The following is a 20,889-nucleotide window of genomic DNA, read 5'->3' as shown; positions in this document are numbered from 1 at the left end:
GTGCCAGCACATCCTGACACAGCTGGTGGCATCACCGGCCTCCTGCTTTGGCCACCAGACCCCTGCATCTGGCACAGCCCTGGGACATTTTGTGCTTCCGTGGGCACCCACAGCACAGGGAACGCCAGGCCATGGGCACAGGGAATGTCAGACCCTCGGCACAGGGAATTCCAGGTCCTCAGCACAGGGAATGCCAGGCCCTTGGCCGAGGGACGGGCCGTCCCACCAGCTCTGCAGCTGCTGCCCCACTTGCCATTGTTCCCGTGCCGTGGGCGAGGAGCAGGAAGCTTTCCGTGGTAGGGAAAGCGATTCCCAATGGGAATCAGGCTCAGGGAGCGGGTGCTGACCCCTCACCCTCCAGGCTCAGTGTTTCAGCCCCACGCAGGGGGCACAGACCCCACGGAAGGAGGTTCCCGAGGTCTCAGGTCCCGCAGTGGGAGGGATTACAGACCCCTTAAACGGGGTCTCAGGCCCCATAAAAAGTGTTACCGACCCCATAGAGGGGTCTCAAGCCCCTCAACAGGGTCTCAGACTCCATACAGGGAGTCTCAGGCTGCACACAGGGGTCACAGACCCCTCACAGGGATCTCAGTCCCCTCACGGGGGTCCCAGAGCCCTCATAGGGGTCTCAGTCCCCTCACGGGGATCTCAGTCCTCTCATGGGGGTCCCGGGCCCCTCACGGGGATCCCAGAGCCCTCACGGGGATCTCAGTCCCCTCACGGGGGTCCCGGGCCCCTCACGGGGGTCTCAGGCCCCTCACGGGGATCCCAGAGCCCTCATGGGGATCTCAGTCCCCTCACGGGGGTCCCGGGCCCCTCACGGGGGTCTCAGTCCCCTCACGGGGATCCCAGAGCCCTCACGGGGATCTCAGTCCCCTCATGGGGGTCCCGGGCCCCTCACGGGGGTCTCAGTCCCCTCACGGGGGTCCCGGGCCCCTCACGGGGGTCCCGGGCCCCTCACGGGGGTCTCGCGCCCTTTCCGGGCTCTCGGGGATCTCGGTCACCCCGTCACGCCGCCAGGGGGCGCTCTGCCCGCCCCCCTCCCGTGCACGCGCAGCGCTGCCCCAGAGGGGCGTGGCCGCGCCCGTCCCCGCGCCGCCATTGGCCCCTCCCGGCACGGCCGCGTGCGCCCGCCAAAGCGTTCCGGCCGGGAACGGGGGTGGCGGCGCGTTCCGGGCGGCGCGTTCCGTTCCGCCTCCCCCCCCCACCCTACCCCCCCCCCGCCCCGGGAGCGGCCTCAGCGGCGGCGGCGGCGACGGCGGCGGGAGGGCCCGGGGGCCGCTCCGGGCCGGGCCGCGCCAGGCCGCCCATGGAGCCTCTCGAAGGTAACGGCGGGCCCCCCCGCTCGGCCTCGGGAAAGTTTTGGCGGGGCCGGGCCTTGGGGCGGCGTCGGCGGCGCCCGCGGGGTCTCGGCGCGGCCTCAGGGGGAGGCGGGGGCGGGTCCCGGTGTCGGTTTCGGGGTGCGGGCCCTGGGCTCGGTCCCGGAGGTCGTTCCGGGGTACGAGGGTGGGTCTCGGGGTGCGGGTCTCGCCTGCGGGTCGCGCGGGGGCCTGCGGGGCCGGGGCCAGGGGGGCTCCCCCGCTCCGCGGCCGCTCTGGGGCCGCCCCCGCCCCGTTCCCGGTGCGGAGCCCCCCCGCCTGTCCCGGCGCCGGAGCCACCGCCGGGCGGGGGCTTGACCCCGGCGGTTCGGGGCTCCCCGGGGCGGGGGAGTGATATTTTCCTGGTCCCGGCGACTTCGGGACAAATAATTCTCCTTTTGGTACTTGTTTTCCCCTGGGAGCGCCGGGATATCCGGACGGCTGCCCGGTCCAGGCTGGGGTCGTTCTTAGGGGAGCGGGGGACAGCCGTGAGCGGCCGCCGGGGCAGGGCTCGGGTCCGTCGGCAGCGAAACATGAGCTCAGAAATAACCCTGGAGTTTGCGAGTCCCGATCCAGGAAGAAAGGGGGTTCCTCGTCTGGCTGATTCCCGGCTGCCTCGCCGTCTCCGTGTTGTTGATGTGGGCGAGGAGCCGCTCCCGGACCATCCCCAGCTCCAGGGAAACTGTTCCGAGGCCTTGGCAGTCACTCCCGGTAGCGGGACGGAGCCTCCCGGGAGTTGGGTTGGATCCCAGTGCACCGGGAATGCTGCGAGACCCCTCGGCTTTCCTGTCGGTGAAATGGGTGCTCGGGACCAGGGATATCCGGGTTTGTAAAGGCCTTGTCACGGAGCTGGAAAGTCCAAACTTCCAGCGGGGATTCTTTGCTCTGAATCGCTGACAGCACTGGGTTTTATCTTCCTGACCCGACACATGTCCATGCTGAGTAGTTTTTTGGGGGGGAAATGGGATGTTTGAATTACTTACAGATTGTTTTGTGCTAAAGAAACTTCTGGAGTGGAGATGGTGTGCCCACTTGTGGATGTGTCTGAAGGGGTGGCTCTCAGGATACACAGCGGGATTCCTCGTACCTGCTTCAGGTGTGAGACCCTCGTCAGCCCCTGGGGTGGGCAGGAGCATCCAAATCCCATGGGATAGAGCACGGCTGGGGATGGGGAAAGGAGCCGTGTGCCCAAATCACTTAAAATTTAGGATTCTGCTCTTCCTGGAGCCTTAGGTTGGTTCAGTTTTCTGTTGGAATTTATTTTATTTTCTGCTGCTGTTCGTGGTGAATCCGTGCCACTCGGTGCCGGGATGTGGCTCTGCTCTCTGTGTGGGAGCTCTGGGAGATGCTCAGTTGGCATTTCAGCTCTCACAGTCCTGAGTTACACCCTGAACTCCTCCCTGCAAGTGACTCAAAATGGATTTTCCTTGCGGGAGGAGCGCTGGGTTGAAGTATTCTGGGGAGAAAAGGCGCGGAATTGGTGATGGAGCTGCCGTGGCCTCGATTGCAGAGGGGACACTTGGAGCATCCCCCCGGGATACGGGCAAGGACAGCGTGTGCTGGGCCCAGCTCTTGCAGAGAACCAGGGTCAGGCTGGAAATAGTCACGGCCTGGTTTAAGGAGAACTTGGCTCAAAGGGGATTTCTTTGGTGCAGACACTGAGAGAACTGAGTTTGTAGTCAGTGCTTCATTAGCGAATCCTGTAATTTTGGGAGCAAGAGGAGTTGATAACCAGGAGGGATAATGATGGTGGGACAGAGCCTGGGTGTGATGGAGCTGCTGTGTTTGTGTTGGAGACTTGTTTGGCTTTTATCTGTCATGGAGGTGTCAGTCTGGTGGATTCTTCAGCCCAAGGTTCAGGGTGACCTGGGTGTTGGGAGGAGCCCAGCAGTGTCTGGAGCACTGGGAAGCAGCTGGAGCGCTGGAAAAAAAATGGGATAAAGCTGTTCATTGAAACAGCGAAGCTTTATAAAAATGTGATGATTTCTGTAACTGTCACTTCACTCCCGCTCCAACTCCTGAGCGCCAGCGTGGTTTTAGGAGCCCCTTTTCCCTGCTGGAAAAGCTCATTTGTGGGGATTATGTGCTGTCCTTTTGGATTGTGCTAAAACTCTGACAGAGGTCCCAGAGCCTGCCGTTCCCAGAATCTCGGAGAGCTGCTCCTGCCGAGCATGAGGTGAAGCTGTGGAGCCACATCCAGCGCCTCCACAGCTGCCTGTGCCATCTCTTCCCAAAATCCCTGTTCTTCCCTATTGGGCTGGCTTCCTTCTGCACTCACAGCGCCCCACCTTTGGTCTGAGGGGTTGATGCGCTTCAAGGCTGTCCTGCACCATCACTTTTATCAGGAAGAACTGGTTTTTTGTTGATGATGATGATGATGATGATGAGCTGGGTTGATTCCCATCCTGGAAGAGGCAGGAGCTGCACGGGCTGTGTCCCGTCCAGCATTTCCTGACGGAGCTTAGTGACCCCAGCACAGGTGTCAGGTCAGGACGGTGCCGTTAATCCTGGCGCGGCGTGTGGCTGCTCTGGCGGTGTTAGGTAACCTGCTGGACCAGGACAGGGAGGTGGGATGGGATGGAGGCAGCCCCCAGCACTCCAGGGAGCAGGAGGAAGACAGAAACCCTCCTTCAGGAGCATCAGGACGTGCTCGCTTGGAGTTCATGGAGAAGCTCATTTTTCTCATCGTTACTCCGACAGGGCTCACTTTGGAGCTGCTCCCATGCAGGTCCCGGTGTGGCCTTTCCCCTCAGGACCCCCCTGCTTAGCCCTGAGTGCTGCCAAATTCCAGAATTCTGGACGATTTGTGGTTTAGGAGTTTGATACCTGCTGGTTTTCCCCTCTGCTGCGGCTCCCTAATGGTGGAAGCAAAAACATCCGTGTGGGTCTGGCAGGATTAAATTCCCCGTGGATTTGGGCACCTCCTGCCTCACCTGCAGCTCCCTGAGGGTCTGGCCTGGGGTTCCTCGTGTCCCTTTGGGGACGGGATGTGGCGGAGGGGCTGGGCCAGGAGCAGAGCCCTGGGAGTGGAGTCCTGGCTCCCAGCTTGGTTCCTGCCCTCAGCAAAACATCACGTGGCAGATCCAGGGGAGAGACGTCAGTTTGCTGCTCCTAAAATATTTCTGGATGTATCTTTATAAACAAGCTGGAGCCACCGGTCGCGGCCGACCTTGGGTCAGGATTTGGCCCTAACAAAGAGAATTATTTCCTGTTTCTGCAGCATGTTCAGCATGAATTGAGATCTAACAAAATAAGGGAATTAAAGCCCCGTGAATTCCAGTCTGGAGCTTTGAATGGATCCAGTTTTGCTGCTTCACGGTTGGTTCTGGTGAACTGCTTCAGTTCAGCGTTCCCAGTGGCTTATTTCCTCACAAGAAATAAACCTCTCTGAAGATGGAGCCAAGAGACACTGAGCTCTTGGACCTTTTGAACTCCTCCTTCGGTTTCCTGACTTCTCTGATGATGTTGGGGCAGGGAGCACAGTCCTGCCTGTGGATGCTCCTCATGCTCCCGGTGAGTCCCTTCCCAAACCTGGCATGTGACCATTGGCACTGGCCGTAGGCAGCACAGGAGAGGAGGTTCTGGGGGCTTTCCCCTTATTTTGGATGAACACGCGATGTGAAAGGTCTGAATTCCCGTTAGGAAGCATTTGCAGGCTGCCAGGATTGACTCAACTCGGCTTTGCCCCGTTCCCAAAGGCAGAACTGGGCAGAGTCCTGCTGCCTGGAAGGCTGAAGGTTGGTGTCAGCGTTGGGTGGATCCGTCGGCACGTTGGGATGGGGCTCTCACTCCGCCCCCACGGGTGTGTAACCGTGGAATGATTCTTGTGTGAGGCTCCAGCTCCTGGTCCGAGCGAGGTGCGACTCCAGCACGGCTGATCACTCCTCCCTTCCCTCAGGAGCGTGGGGGGATATTTGTTAAACATTTGCTGAAAAACCTTCTGGTGTGTCCTGTAAAGAGCTGGTGGGATCTCCACAGGAACTTAGTCCCAAATACATGTTTTCTGCGTATTTCTGGTTGGAATGTGCCAGGAACGCTCACTTTGGATTGCATCCAGCCGTGCTGCGTCCCCGTGCGCTCCCGGGGGCTCTGGGGTGTGCTCAGCCCCTGCTCCGTTGCTGGGGGATGGATTTGCAGCTGTGGATCTCCTGGGGCTTGGATTTCCTACCTGGGCTTGTATTCCTGACCTGATCTGGCAGGAGGGAAGAGGAGAGAGCACTTCCCTTCCACGGGGAAAGGAAATAATCAATAACTCTGGGGTGGGGACATTTCCTCCGTCCGATCCCTCAATAAATCTCCAACGATCCGTCGCCGCCTCGTTGGACCCGGAGTTTTCCATCCGTGTTTTCCCTGGCATTTTTGTGCACGCGGGAGTTCGGAATGCCGCGGACGAGGGGGTGGGATGTGCCGCTTGTTCCCTCCCCAAACCTCCTCTGCTGTGTGCTGAGCTCTCATTTTCCTTGGAATTCCACACCCACCTGAAGGAAGCTTTGCCCGTTATCGCAGCCGGTTTCACCCTGGAGCTGCTCCTTGTTTCTGCAGCTCTTGCCAGGGATTAGAGGATCTGAACGTGCGGCTCCTAATTAGGGATGTTCCCTAAATTGGAGGAGTAAGAGCAGGAATCGCTGCCAGCTCCTGCTCCCGGAATGTGCTGGGCTTTGGCATCGCTTCTCCCGCCTCAGCTCGCAGTTTGCTCCGGCAGCGAAGGAATAACGAGTTTTTCTGGGAGGAGGAAATTAATACTGACACCTGTGAGAGCGGGAATGGCGTTTCTCCACCAAAGCCAAGAAATTCCACGTTAAAGACTGGATGTAACGGTTGCTTTTGGGGAGTTGTGCTCTTAGGGAATTTCACCCACCTTTAAGGATAATCTTGGAAAAAAAAAACAAACCAAAACATTTCAAGGCACCAAGGAGGGGTTTTGCCCATCTTTAGGGATAATCCTGGAAAATAGACTTTATTTGTTCCTATCCTGCACAATCCTGAGATTGGCTCGTGCCCAATACACCACCACTTCCCTCTCCCAGCCTTCCCAGATTTTTCCCTGCCAGATTTTCAGCTCGGCATAAATTGTGTTCCTTGACAGCAGAATTTTTATCCCAGCCTTTAACTGCAAAGCAACCAAGTTCCAGGGAGCACTTTGCCGTTCCGGACTCCCACGGATGAGGCTGCTCTTCCTTTCCCTCTCTGCCCCGAGGAATGCGGAAAATCAGGATTTGAAGGCATGGCAGGAGCACACGCCTTCCGCAGGCTCAGAACCCGAGAAAATCCAGATTTAGGAATAGATCTGTGGTTTTGTTCCCTTCTGGGAAGGAGCGCCGGAGTCAAAGGAGCCTGGAAAGGCGCTCTGGAGTAGAAAGGAGCTCTGTCTGGACGTTGATTTTTGTCTGCCAGAGTAATTGGGATTGTTCGGTTTGGTTTGGTTTTTTTGTCTGAAAGGGGCTTTTTAAAACGCGTTTTCCTTAGGACACATCTGATTCTAGAATTTGTCTTTAACTTCCCTTTCCCTGCCTCACAGCTGGGGTGCCTGGAGCGGGATGGGGCAGGGATTTGCTCCCTGTAAATGCACAAGAGAAACTTCTCTGCTTTCTCGTTGCTCCCAAATATTCATTTATTATGTAATTTATTCTTGGGTCCTTATCCCTCATTTGGAAAGAAAATCCAAATCCATCCACCACCTCTGAGATGAGAATTGGGCTTAGTTCCTGAATTTCCCCAGGAAATGCCCGTTGTTGGGTACAGCAAAGCGCGCGTCGTTCTCAGGGAATGAACCGGCGATCCCGGAGCGCGGTGTTAATTTTAGGGGGATGTTTTCGTCCCCCCTGGGCTCGTTCCCAGCCGGGATGTGCGATCTGCTCTTGCTGTCATCCCCAGGTTGATGCTGAGGAGCCGATCCCGTGCCGCTGACTCCGCCTGGCCTCGGCTATGGACATCGTCCTGTCGGATTTTGTTCGCTCAACGGGGGCAGAGCCGGGACTGGCCAGAGACCTCCTTGAAGGTACGGAAAACTGGGAATAACGAGGGAAATGCCCGGGGTGGCTGACGGGGAGGAAAAAGGGTTGGAAGAGAGTGAGGGAGCCGGGATAGTTTCCACCACAGACATTTAGGAAGCGCCTCAGCTTCCTTGCTGGTGACCGGCGCCGCTCCCTTCCCCATCCAGGCAAAAACTGGGACCTGAGCGCGGCGCTGAGCGACTTTGAGCAGCTCCGGCAGGTGCACGCCGGGAACCTCCCTCATTCCTTCAACGAAGGCCGCGGGGCCCGGCCCCCGGAGCGGGAGGTGGCGCGGCCGGGGAGGCCCCCGCTGCAGCGCCAGGATGACATCGTGCAAGGTCAGTGTCCCGGAGCCGGAGGCGTCATCTGCAGAATCTCCCGCGCCGCAGCGATCTCTCCTCTCCCTGCCGGAGCTGGTTTGGCGGCGGCCGCTCTGGGATTTGCTGCTCCTGCCTCACTTTGCTGTTTGCTCTCCCTTCTTTCCCCCAGAGAAGCGCCTGTCCCGCGGCATCTCCCACGCCAGCTCCACCATCGTGTCCCTGGCCCGCTCCCACGTCTCCAGCAACGGCAGCAGCAGCGAGCACCTGCTGGAGATGCCCATCTGCACCTTCCAGCTGCCCGACCTCACCGTGTACCCCGAGGATTTCCGCAGCTTCATCGAGCGGGATCTCATCGAGCAGTCCATGCTGGTAGCGCTGGAGCAGGCGGGTGAGTGCTGGCTCCGTGCGTGCAGTGTCACATCACAGCGATGCGCGTCCAGCGGGGAATCGTTCCGTCGTTTTTACGACCCTGGTGCAAGGGCTGAGTAGGAGCTGCTTCTCTTCACCCCCTGGAAACAGAGTGTAAATAACCCAGGGCTGTTATCACTGTGCACAGCTGAGAGGGGAAAACGCCCCCAAAGTGGCGTTGCCTCACCCCTGGAGCGTCCCAATGCTCCGTCCTGCTGGTGCCATGGAGAGACAGGGAAAAGGGAATTCCTGTTTAACACGTCCTGCTGACAAACTCTCCATTGATTACAGACCCTGGAGGTTGATGCTGCTGCTCCAGTGTCTGCTGGAACCCCCTGCTTTGCTTCCCATCAGACTCCTGAGATGAGGGAATGAGGGGGGACATCCATGCTGGCAGGGAAAAACCTCATCCCTGGCACCAGGAGGGTTCCCATGGGCAGGATGCCATGAGGGATCTCGGGAGTTTCTGTTTCTCTGGTGCTGCACAGAAACCACGTTATCCTTCGGGATAGCAGACACCCCGAGGGCCCAACTTCTCCCTCTCCTGCTTAGGAGTTGCTGTAAGAAATATTCTCATGTTTTGGGAATGAGCACTTGATCCCAGCGATCCCGTTACGCAGCGCCGCCGTGCCGTGACAGCAGAGCTGCGGGCTCTGGTGCAGATAAAGCCCGGATCTCATCCCAGCTCAGCCAGGGCTTGGGTTCCTGTGTCCCAGCACAAATGGGCTGCGGGTGCCTGGGCGCTTCCAGGTGTGCCAAGGTGCCGTTAACTGGAAGGAATTTAGGAGCTGTGAGTTTTAGAAAATGCCTTTCGGAGACTCTGGCGTCTGTGGGTTGCTATAAATGAGTGTTTTGTCTGTGACAAGGGCCGTAGTGCAGCTATGAGATATTCCAAGTAGGGTTTTTTGAACGTGGTGCTGTCGTCTGCAGAGACTCCCGTTATTAATTAATCCTTAGGGGAATAAGGAAATGTTTTACAGCCCAATAAATGCTCAGATCCTCTTCCCCGTGTGTTCAGAGGTCCTGTTACACCGATATGGCAGAGTAAACGCTTTCAAAGTGTCTGGAAACTTCAATGAGATCCTCTGGGAATGCTTTGAATGTGCTTGGAGTGGCAAGGAAAGGTCTTGGTGGAGCTGAAACCCTCAAGGGAGCCTTGGCACCCCTCGACACAAACCCTTGTGGGTCGGGAATCGCGCCTTGCTCTGGCTTTGGGTTTGCTTGTGGCACACGGGGAGGAGCGGTCCGTGCTGCTTCACCTGAGGAAATGAGGGGGGAAAAAAAATCACGAGGAACTGAAAGATCCTGATCCTGGTCCTTCACCTTTCCCCGTTGGTCTGTGGCTGCCACACGGGGCGGCGAGCGGCGTCCGTGTCCGTGCTGGATCCCTCGTGTCGGCCTCAGGAGCAATCCCAGGGACGCTCCCTGTGCCACACAGCAGCGAGAGCAGATTCCCAGTAGCCTTAGGGAAGCCATTTGTGGTTTGGATGAGGCAATCCTCCCTTCAGGCTGGGTGGAGCCGTCAGTTCCTTCCCATTGCCCTGACCAGTTCAGGTGGCTCCTGCTGGAAAATACAATGGGATTTCCCCCAACACGCCGTGGGGACAGACAGATGTTGTGTGGGGTAACGTAGGGACATGCTAAGGGAACCTCTGGATGCCAATGGACTTTTCCCCGTGTGCACAAGTTCTCTTGCCACCATGGCCATTCTGGCCAGATCCCTCAGGCTCCAAAATCCAGTTGATTTCCCTTCAGACATCTCTTGAGAGCCAGGCACAGAGAAATGTGTTGTTTTCAACGCTCCTGGGCAGCCTCTCGGCCTTTCCGCCGCCTCGACGGAAGCAGAACGCTGGGAGGAGGCTTGGGCGTGCGCCGTTCCTTTGGAGGCGACTTCTCTTGCGTAACTGGAGCCGGTGCAAACACTCGGGCACAGAAATACCTCTCCAAGGTGTGTCCCCTCAGACCTGACTTGGCCAGAGCTTGCACAACCTCGGGAGCGCCAAGCGGGACGTGCGAACTCCACGGGGAAGAGAGCGACAAATCCTGCAGGGACGTGGGGAAAATGAATAAGAGGGAGCTGTCGGTGCTGCCCCAGCAGCGTTTCGCGTGGGACAGCTCCTGTGAGGCGTTTGCTCCCGCTGGCCCTGGGCCATTTGGCCGGGCTCCCAACTCTGCCGTGCCAGGAGCTGTGTCGAGGGAGCAGCCGGCTTCTCCGTGCAGGGCCATTGTCCTCAGGCTCGGTGTGGAACGCTTCCAGCTCTGGCGGGTCCCTTTCCTGGTGCTGGGGACAAGAACGACCTGCCTTGTGTCACACTGAACTTAGTGGGGTTTTTTTGAGGTTTTTTGGGGTTTTTTTCCTAGTGTTTGGGGATGTTTTAACCCCTGTTTTCTGCCTTTAGTTCCTCTCCAGCTGCTCTGCCTGAGGCTGTACAAAGCGTTTTCAGAAATCCCGTGTCCGAGTGCTGGGATCCCCGGAAGGGATCGCGCTCCAGGGAAAAGAGAGGCTCTTTGGAAATTATGGGAAAGGGCTGGTTTCCTGCAGGAGCAATTTAAATACAACTTGGAAGCCTAAACGGCCTCATCCAGCCAAACACCTGCCTGTTGCACAGGATCCCAAAAACTCCTGGAAAAGCCACGGAGGGATGTTGAGGGCAGGGTGAGACACGGACTGAGGGGTTCAGAGTCCTGATCCAGCCCAGCTTCTCTCCCTTGGGAAGGGCTGAATCTCCAGCCACACTATTTTTAGCTGCTCTTGACTCGAGTCACCACGATGACCCAAAACTCCCACGTCTAAAGCGCCGTCAGTTTGCATTTGCAGCAGGAAAGCTGCTGGGATCAGCAGAAATCCCGGAGTATCCCGCCTCAAAAACAGTGAGCAGGGAAACCCGGCCATGGGAGAGCTGAAACTGGAGAGATTTGCTTCCAAGAAGAAGCAAAAGGCTGGATTTCCCCGGAGAAATTGTGCTGGACGCTCCTGGAGTGCATTTTCAGCCTGATGGGCTATGGGGATGGAAATAAAGGGTGTGAGGGAAAAAGAGATAGAAGAGAACTGGTCTGGGTGGAAGTCCTGGCTCCTGTTTGTGTGTAATTCTGATTTGTGTGACTCCAAATTCAGCCCAGTCTTTTCCTGGCATCCCCAGGGAGTTTTGCAGCTCCAATCTCCTCTTTTTGTTACTTCATCACTGTCCTGGGATGGGTCTGTACCTTCCCACCTGTCCAGGCACTTCCCCTGCCTGTTCAGCTGGTTTTTTTCTCCTTGGCCGTGGTCTCAGAAGGGCTGAGCGCCCCAGGCTCCCCCCAATCCCCTGGTTTCACGCTCTCCCAAATTTCCCCAGGCCGTCTCAACTGGTGGGTGACGGTGGATCCGAGCTGCCAGCGCCTGCTGCCCCTGGCCACCACCGGCGACGGGAATTGCCTGCTCCACGCTGCCTCCCTGGGTAAGGCTTGGCTCAATCCTCAGGGAAACAGCCAACAATCCCAACAATCCCTGGGGGAGAAATCCCTGGGGGAGAGCCCACGATCCCCCTCGGGAGCAGAACCCTCCCGTTCTCCCGGGAAACCCAGGATGCCGCTGCTCCTCCCGGCTGCAAGAGCGCTCAGTGGACGTGGGATGCTTTGAAGGGATGGGGCTGCCAGCAGCTTGTGTGCTTCAAAAATCCTTCTCCCCCTCTGTCTGGCAAGTTTCCTTGGATTCCTGAAGGGAAATGTGGGATAAGGGAGCAGCCTCTTCCCTTCTCTGGCGCGTCTGTGCAGGGATCTCAGCGGGTCAGGGAGTGACACCAATCCCTCCTTGACCTTCCAGCCCGTTCCTTCTCCCTGCAGGTATGTGGGGCTTCCATGACCGGGATCTCATGCTCAGGAAATCTCTCTACACGCTGATGGACAAGGGAGCGGAGAGGGAAGCGCTGAGGCGGAGATGGCGCTGGCAGCAGACGCAGCAGAACAAGGAGGTAAGAGCTGGCTGAGTGTTGCTTTGGGCACTCTTTGCCAAGGGGTAAAAAAACCCAATCCTGCGGGTTTGGGAGGCGCTTCTGTCAGGTTTGGAATTTTGGGCAGCTCCCTGCGGTGCCGTTGGACTGTGCTGTTGGTAAGGAGCTGCAGCAAAGTGACAAGGATTTAGCTTAAGAGGGAAAGTTTGGATGAATATTGGGAAGCGCTTTTGAGGACGCGGTGCAGAGCGCGTTGATTGTTTTGGGACAAACCCACAGGGAAAAGTTGTGCTGCGGGTACAAACCTGCTGCTGAGACCACTGGCAGAGCTTCACCTGGACAGCTTTGGGGTTCTCTTTGCCGTTTTGCAGTCTGGCCTGGTTTACACGGAGGAGGAGTGGCAGAAGGAGTGGAACGAGCTGATCAAGCTGGCATCCAGCGAGCCCCGCGTGCACTACGGCACCAACGGCGGCAGCTGCGGCGGGTACGGAGCAGAGAACACGTCCAGGTGTAAAACAGGGAACGTCTTCCCTCGGGACACGGCTCTGGCTGAGCCTTCAGGGCGAGGACAAAGGATCCTGAGGAAACGCAAGGCACATAAAGCATCCCAGGAAAGGGTTTTGGTGCTGCACAGCCTCTTCCACGGGGTAGCGAGTGGATGGAGCAGGGAGTAAATCCTTGTGTTGCTCGCTCTGAGATGAGAGAATAACCCAGAGCTGAGAGGTTTTTTACCGTCTCATTTCTGTTTCAAGGACACTTCTCTGCACAACTCCTTAGATAAGGAGCTCCCAGCAATGCCAGGCAGCAGCTGGGCGTTCCTCGGGCACAAACCCTTGTCTTGGAGCGGGACATTTTGGCAATCCACACCCAAACCCTCAGATTAGCGCCGAGATCGGCCTTAGCGCTGTCCCCCCACCTCGACGAGGCCGTGAAACCCCTCCTGGGTGTTACAAAGCGTTGAATAACCAAGGGGTGAAATTCAGCCTCTCCTTTCCCCAAGGGTGGAGAGCTCGGAGGAGCCGGTGTACGAGAGCCTGGAGGAGTTCCACGTCTTCGTGCTGGCCCACGTGCTCAAGAGACCCATCGTGGTGGTGGCAGACACGATGCTGCGGGACTCGGGCGGCGAAGGTGAGACCTCTGCCTCTCTTCCCAGAGCCTCTCTGGTCTCTCCACCTTTCCTTTCTACCCTCTGTTTTCCTGGGGCCTCTTTGCCATCGAGGCTGGAGCTGGAATTGGGAATGGTGCAGGAGGGAGAATTGACCTGCTGCAGGGCCAGGCTTGGCTCCCAACCCGATTTCTGCTGCTTTAAGAGCATCCACACGAGTTTTTTGGGGTTTTTTCTACCTCACACATCTAGAGGTGGGAGATTCCCTTCCCTGGGTGGTGGATTTTCCACCGTCGGCTTCAGTTTCCTGTCAGAGAAGGTTAATCAACTTCCATCATTCTGTGGGCAAAGTTTGTCTTGTGGGGGAGTGGAGAGGAGGGCTTTTTATAGAAAACACCACTTCATTCTACGTTTTAAATCCTCCAGATGTAAACTAAATACCTATTTTGGGTTGTGGTTTTGTTTTAATGTCCCCTGAGGTGACAGATAATTGCAGGTGAGCCCTCGGCTGAGGCAAACAGCTCATTCTGGAGCAGCTGCAGCACAAATAACTCTGAACTCTTGAACCTGTGTGGTCAGAACTAACTGCTCTCTTTTCTTCCCAGCATTTGCCCCCATTCCCTTTGGAGGCATCTACCTGCCCCTGGAAGTCCCAGCCAACAAATGCCACCGGTCTCCTTTGGTTCTGGCCTATGACCAAGCCCATTTTTCTGCCCTGGTCTCCATGGAGCAGAAGGAAAACACGAAGGATCAAGGTGGGTGATGAGATTCAGGTGAACAAAGCACCAAGGGAGGAGGATTTGGGAGTGCTGAGGGGGGGAAAGCTGGCCAGGACCCATCAGTGTGTGCTGTCAGCCCAGAAAACCAACAGTGTCCTGACCTTGGAGCCCTTCCAGTGCCTAAAGGGGCTCCAAGAGCTGGAGAGAGACTTGGGACGAGGGCCTGGAGTGACAGGACAAGGGAATGGCTTCCCCCTGACACAGGGTGGAGTTAGCTGGGATATTGTGAAGAAACTCTTCCCTGTGAGGGTCACCAGGCATGCCATGGCGCTTTGACAGTTCCATGATCCCAAGTCCTGGCACTCACTGGGATTTGCCATCAGGCCATTCCCATCAGAGGTGAGGATTCTCCTGGTGGGTGCTCAGAGCTGGCTCCAAAACGTGGAGTGTTTGTTGTTTTGGGCTGTAAACGTGACGTTTGTGTCCCGGGGCAGCTGTGATCCCCCTGACAGACTCTGAGCACAAGCTGCTCCCCGTGCACTTCGCCGTGGATCCCGGGAAGGAGTGGCAGTGGGGCAAGGACGACAGTGACAACGTCAAGCTGGCCAGGTTGGTGATGAGCGTGTGATCCAGGGCGAGGCACCACTGAGGGTCTGGGGGATCTGCAGAACAGGTGAAGGGGTCAGTCCTGACCCCAGCTGGGATTTCTTGTGCTGGATGAAAAGCTGTGCCCGGGCATGGAGCAGCTTTTCCTTCGTTTTCCTTCATTTTGATGATTTGGGTGAGGCTGTGACATCTCACGAGCTTCTTTCCCACATAGTTAAGTAGGTGCTGCTCCAGATCCTGGAGCGCTGGGCTGGGCATAGCTCAGGACACCAGCAGCAGTGGAGGATCTTCTGTTGTAGTAGCACAAAAAAACGTGCATTTTTCCATTTGCCACCAAATCCGTGGCAAATGGATTTGTGTTGTGGAACCCTGGAGTGGGGAGGGTGGTGGCCACCAGCTCATACCTGCTTTGGGTGAGCTTTTGAGCAGGTCTCACCATGCTTTGATCCCAGCACTTCCTATGGCTGAGGCAGAAGCGTTTCGATTCCGACACCCAGGAATCTGCTTTCTCCCTTGGGCTTTCATTGAAAGGAAAGCTGCACCGTGGTCCCTGCTGCAGGAAAACATCCATTCAGATACCTAACCCAGGGAATAATGTGTAAATATGGGGGGAGGTATTTCCAGCTGGGAAATGGCTCTGACGTGTGGTTTGACCCCGCTCCAATGGCAGCGTGACTCTCTCCCTGGAAGCCAAGCTGCACCTGCTGCACAGCTACATGAATGTCCGATGGATCACGTTGCCTTGTGACATGCAGGTAAAGGCACCGGGGGATCTTCTTTACCTATGAATTATTCATCCTTCCTCTCTCTGAGGGAGCTGCTGTAGGGCCTTACCCGGGGGCTCTGCCTCCTCTGGGGTTCTGTGCCCACAGGAACTGTGGCTGGTTCTGCTCAGAGAGCAGGGAAGTGGCTCAGTTTTGCGGGTGGGCACCTTTTCCCTCGAGCTTTCCATGCCCGTTTTCAGTCTTCACGCGACCCAGGAGCCCCCGTGCCCCTCGGGGACGCCCCATGCTCCAAACAAATGGGAGGTGTCGGTTTACGGTCACCTCGAGACTGGGGCAAGTCTAAACCCCCCTCTTCCCTGGCTTTAAACCTCGAGCAAGTGGAGGAATCACAGAATCACAGAATGGGTTTGTAGGACCCTGGAATATCTCGGGTTGAAAGGATGCCACGGGGATATTTAGGGATGTGCAGAATGCACCGAGTGTGTCCGGGCGCTGCCCCCTCCCTGTCCCGAGCGACACCGCCCGCTTTGCTTCGCCTTCCTCCTGAAAATCCTTACCTGAGGAATTTCTAGACTTTGAGATTTGTCTTCCTTTCCTCCCCAGGCGCCTCTGGCTCAGCCAGAATCCCCCACGGCCTCTGCGGGCGATGACGCTCGCTCGGCGGCGGAGTCGGGTGAGTCCGACAAGGAGTCGGTGTGCAGCAGCTCTGCCAGCAACGGGGGCACCAGGGCGGGCAAGGACAGGGAGAAGCCAAAGAAAGAGCGGGAAAAGGAGAAGGAGAAGGATAAAAAACGGGCAGACTCGGTAGCCAACAAGCTGGGAAGCTTCGGGAAGACTCTGGGCAGCAAACTAAAAAAGAACATGGGGGGCCTGATGCACAGCAAGGCCGTGAAGGGCGGCATGAGCAACGGGCAGGGAGACACCCTGGAGAAGAAGAAGAAAGGATCCCTGAAGGCACGGAAGGACAGCAAAGAGGAATGTTCCCCAGGAGACTCAGCTCCTGCAGAGAAAACGTGCGCTGCTGCTAAAGCGGCCCCGGAGAAGCCGCCGGATCCCTCCAAGTACAGCAGCGACGTGCGGCTGAGCCTGAGCATCCTGCGCGCGGCCATGCAGGGCGAGCGCAAGTTCATCTTCGCCAGCCACCTCAAGACCAGCACCCGGCACCAGTTCCAGGAGGAGATGATCCAGAGGTACCTCCTGGATGCCGAGGAGCGTTTCCTGGCAGAGCAGAGGCAGAAGGAGGCAGAGAAGAAGGCGCTGGGCAGCGCTGCCCCGGCCAAGAGGCCGGAAGGGGAGGCGGGCGCCCAGCGGAGCGAGGAGGCGATGCCGAGCCCCGCGTTCTCCCAGCCGCCCCCCGCCTACCCCCCCCAGCCCCTGGAGCCGGCAGCGGGTGCTAAAATCGCTTTTCCCGCCGGCTATTCCGGCGTTTTCACCTTCCCCAGGCCCTCCGTGGGCAGCGCCGAGGGGCTGCACCCACCCGGATGCGCCGAGGGCCGGCGGCAGCTGGCGGGGGGCCCCTGCGGGAGCCTCCCCCCTTACGCCACCCTGCCCCGGCACCACCAGGGCCGGCTCGGCCCCTGCCCCTCCGGCCCTGCCCACCCGGGCCGGTTCTCCCCCACGGACACGGACATCCAGCCTCCTTTCCCTTCGGAGCGCGAGGGCTCCGGCTGCCTCCCCTCGCACAGCAACGGCTGCCGGGAATTCCTCGAGCAGGACAAGGGAGGAGCAGCGGATAAAACGAGAAGCCAAGCCCTCTACGGCGTCCAGCAGACCAAGTGCAAACAGCCCAACTGCAGCTTTTACGGACACCCGGAGACGGGGAATTTCTGTTCCTGCTGTTACAAGGAGGAGCTGCGGCGCAGGGAGCGGGAGGCGCTGGTGCACCGGTTCTGACGCTCCCCGTGCGGATCCGGACCCGTGGAACGTGGGGGAAATGCAATAACGAGAGATCCCTTTCGGTTTTACGCCCGCCCGCGCTCCTCTCCCGCTCCGCAGGAGGTGGGAGCAGGCGTTTGGCCGGACGGGCTGGGGTTGGCCTGGGGCTGGTGGGATTGAGGGGTGCAGGAGGGAGATGGGGGGAAACCAGCCCCTGCTTTCCCTGCAGAGGAGGAGGAAGAAGATTCCCAGGGGTGCCTGGGGACGGCGGGCGCTGCTCGGGTCGGAGCACAGGGTGAGGGGAGAGAATTCCTCAAGAACTCAATAAACCAGACCAAAGCTTTGGGAGCGGGCAGGGGGGAGCAGCTCCCACCAGGTCCTTCCCGCTTCCTGACCACCTGGGACAGAGCGAAAACGCCCCATTTTGAGCGTCACAAACCTTTTAATGGAGTTTTTTAACACTGGTTTTATTCTGTATCTCTTCTTGCTGGTACTGAGCGACACCGTGTTGGAGTTGGACGCTGGTGAGGCGAGGTTGGTCGGACGCCCCCCACCCACTCCTGGGTGGCTCCGAGCACCAGGACGGGCTCAGGGCTCTGTCCCCACCCCGTCTCCTACCCGTGAGCTCGACTCTGGTTTTAAAACGTTTTTTAAACTCTTTCTGAGGCGGGGGAAGCCGGGGGGGACACTCCCAGCGCTCAAGGGATTGGAGGTTTCTCTTCCTGTGCGGAACCCCCAGCCCACAGGAGAGCCCGAGGCAAGATCCTGCCAGGAATTCCCAGTGGAGGGGGGCAAATCCCCCAGGAATAACCACTGGGGAGGGGTCCCAGAGCACCCCCAGTCCCGGGGGGGAGCCGGGGGGGGGTCACACGTAACTCCTACTTGAGCACAGCTACTCTGTACTACCTCTGATCCTGATTAACTCGGCTCCGTTGTGCTGAGCCACCAACTGACCTTTAGGCTGCGGAATTAATCCATATTTTTGATAACAGGGCTAAAAAAAGCAGAACAATAAGGTAAAATCCTCCCGTTGATTAACGTCCCGCACCATTCCTGACCCCATCCTGGCCCCCTGGCTCCCAGGGTGGGATTCACTTTAGCACTGCGATGTTTGCACAGAATTCCTTGGGTTTTTGGTTTTGTTTTTTTGGGTTTTTTTGGTAACTGCAGCTCCCAAACCGGGCCTGATCCTGCACGGAGTGAGGTGCAGGTGCATTTCCTATCGCACGGAAATAAAACAGGAGTTACATCCTTCAGCCAGAGCTTTACAACATTCCCTCGTTTTTCTTTTTTTCGGGTTGATTTTTTTTCCAGAAGGCATCAAACTATGCAACCCCTTCCTGCGCTTGGCCATTTCCAGGATGAGGGATGAAGGCCTGGGCAGAGGAGCTGGAAGTGTGCTGAGCTCGGGGGATCACCCAACGCCTTACGCTTGGCCCTAAAAACGTTAACTTAGACCTCAAAGCCCCTGAGTTAAGGCCTTCCCTGCACCTAAATGTCCCCAAATGAGGCCTTTCCTAGTGGGATCCCAACACTTTGAGTCCAGGCAGCAGTGCTTATCCACAGATTTTCAAATCCAAATCCAAGCCCCAGGGACGGTTTGACTCCAGGGTAAGTTGTTTTATAAAATCCCCGAGCGTGGCCGAAGCTGTGGGAAGGGACGGGTGTGACACCACTGCGGCTGGCTCCTCTTACCTCGGAACAAATTCCAAGTTTCCCCCTCAAACTGCAGGAATTCTGAAGGACTTTAACCCTGGGACAGGGACATGCGGTGCTAATGAAGCTGCACGGTTTCTGCCCCCACGTGTTTCACCCCAAATTTTAAACCGAAACGGTTAAAACCCAACCCAAACCCTTCACTGTTTATGGGCAGTCGGTTGAAATCCCTGTTTCTGATGTTTATTTTTCCCCCCAAATCGGAGCAGCAGCTTTATTTTGGCGTTGGGAATATCCTCCGGCTGTGCCGGGAGCACGGATGCCCCAGGGCAGGGGAGGGAAAGCGGGAGCTGATGCTTCATCCTCGCGGTTTTTGGGGGGAAATTTCTCTCCCGTTTGGTTAGCTCCATCCCAGTGGATGCTGGATTTGGGTGGGGATGGGTTTGGTGGATGTGGGAGGAGAGAGAGGGAGAGAAAAGCTGTAGGAAAAGCAGCTCCAAAGCTGGAGAAGCACCAAACCTACCCCGGGGAGGGATTTTTCCGTGGGGATGGGGACAGGGAGACTGTGGTGTGACCCCAAGGTCAAACTAAGTGCACTTACTTGGTGTGGTTGGAATTGGAATCGCTGCCGGCAGATCCCGGTGGAGGAAAACTTTGTCTTTCAGCGCGTGTAAAACCCGTTAATGAGATTGGATTCGGTTTTATTAATTGAGATTCACCTTTGCCATCTCGCAGGGGAGAGGCCGGGGCAGCTCTGGGTTCTCACTAACGCAACGCCGAGTGACCTGAATTAATTCTGCAGTGGTTTATTCACAAAAAACACAACAACAACTTTTATTTTATTTTATTAATTCCAGATTAATTGGTGATATTTGAACAGGGCCGGAGTGTTGCACTTGGGCTGTACCTGCGGCCTCGTTGTGGCACCACAGACTCGTTGACAATAAAAACCTTCAGCTGAAGCACCTGAGGCTCCTTCATCCCCTCACCCCGAGGGCTCTGGGCATCCCCAATTCCCTCCTGGGGCTGCTCCTCACCCCCTTCTCCATCTAATGATTGTGATTTTGGGGTTATCACTTATTATTTATTTTTGGAGGGTTTAATATTTATATTATTTATTGTGTGATTACATTTTTGTAATAATTCTTGTTTTTATTTCTTTTTTTTTTTTTTTTTTTTTTTTTTAAGAACACCCTCAAAAACCCTTCCATCCCTGTTTCTGTCCATCCTCGCTGCCCTTGGAGCCTTTTCCCCAGCTGCATCATCCCAAGGCCACCCCGGAGAGCTGCTCCCTTTGGTACCTGAGTTTGGGGACAAAACTAGGGATAAAATCCAGCATATGGGTGCTGAAGCTTTAAAGGAAAGAGGAAAAAGAGGTTTGGGGATGCTGGGAGCAGTTTCCCATAGGATTTCTGTCACTGGGATTTTCTCTCCCCACTCCCAGTGTTTTTGGTTTTTTCCTCCCTCCCGGCATTCTGAGTGGACACTCCATGTCCGTGTCTGTGCTGGATGATTTTCTTCCAGGATTTTTCTTCCTGCCATGCTCCAGACTGACCCAGTCCTGGCTTAGAGCAGCTCCAGGCTCAAAGCCTCCAGGAAAATTCCTCTCATCCTGCCAGGTGCCAGAGCCAAAAGCCATTCTGAGTCCCCGGGAACCTCTGCTAGGTGATTCTCCTGCAGGAGGAAAATCGGGGTGCACGAGCCTCCAAAGCTGGGGCTGCCCCAAAAATCCGGGGGGGGGGGAAAATACCCTAAAAATCAGAGCTGGAACTGGAGTTCCGTTGGGTTTCCCACATGCCTGGTTCGTGTCAGGATTTATCCTGCCACCTCGGGCTTTGTGTTTTGGGGTTCCCGGCGGCCTGGTGGCACTGAGGGGTGGCACAGGTGGCCCCGGGCTGCCCCGGGAGCTCGGCAGGAGTGAGGCCCGCTTGGCTTGGGAGCCGCTCTTGGGCTGGGAGGAGGCTCCGTGTTTCAGCCGTGAGTCACCGAGCAGCTTCTCCTGCCCGGGAGGGGCCCCGGGCTCCCCGTCCTGGCGGGGTTTGGGGCTTCTCCCGCACTGGGCAGCGCTTGCGGGGCCCCAGAACCGCCCGTCCCTCACGGGGGTTTGTACCCCAGCCCCAAACGCTGAACTCCTGCGGGACCTCCGGCCGCCCCCTCACCCCCGCATCCGCCTGCGGAGCTCCCGGCGCCGGGCT

At 57.3% G+C, this 20,889-nt stretch overlaps 1 protein-coding gene across 2 annotated transcripts; it reads left to right on the top strand.

The window, feature by feature from the left end:
- The first annotated feature begins 1,250 nt into the window (after window positions 1-1,250).
- OTUD7B (OTU deubiquitinase 7B) lies at window positions 1,251-19,656 on the top strand. Of its 2 annotated transcripts, none has more exons than XM_040088022.1 (12): window positions 1,251-1,325; window positions 7,233-7,356; window positions 7,519-7,689; window positions 7,841-8,059; window positions 11,415-11,516; window positions 11,902-12,029; window positions 12,380-12,492; window positions 13,009-13,136; window positions 13,719-13,868; window positions 14,327-14,441; window positions 15,109-15,193; window positions 15,767-19,656. In XM_040088022.1, exons 2-12 carry the CDS (start codon window positions 7,284-7,286, stop codon window positions 17,054-17,056), a joined length of 2,574 nt encoding a protein of 857 aa, XP_039943956.1. In that variant the 5' UTR covers window positions 1,251-1,325; window positions 7,233-7,283; the 3' UTR covers window positions 17,057-19,656. The 2 variants fall into 2 exon arrangements, with proteins under 2 accessions (XP_039943956.1, XP_039943957.1); XM_040088023.2 differs by lacking the exon at window positions 1,251-1,325 and adding an exon at window positions 4,312-6,753.
- The last annotated feature ends 1,233 nt before the right edge of the window (window positions 19,657-20,889 follow it).

Source organism: Hirundo rustica, chromosome 29, assembly GCF_015227805.2.
Source record: "Hirundo rustica isolate bHirRus1 chromosome 29, bHirRus1.pri.v3, whole genome shotgun sequence".
In the NCBI taxonomy this organism is placed as follows: Eukaryota; Metazoa; Chordata; class Aves; order Passeriformes; family Hirundinidae; genus Hirundo; species Hirundo rustica.
Note: the sequence above shows the minus strand (reverse complement) of the source record. Positions and strands in the feature narration are given on the sequence as shown.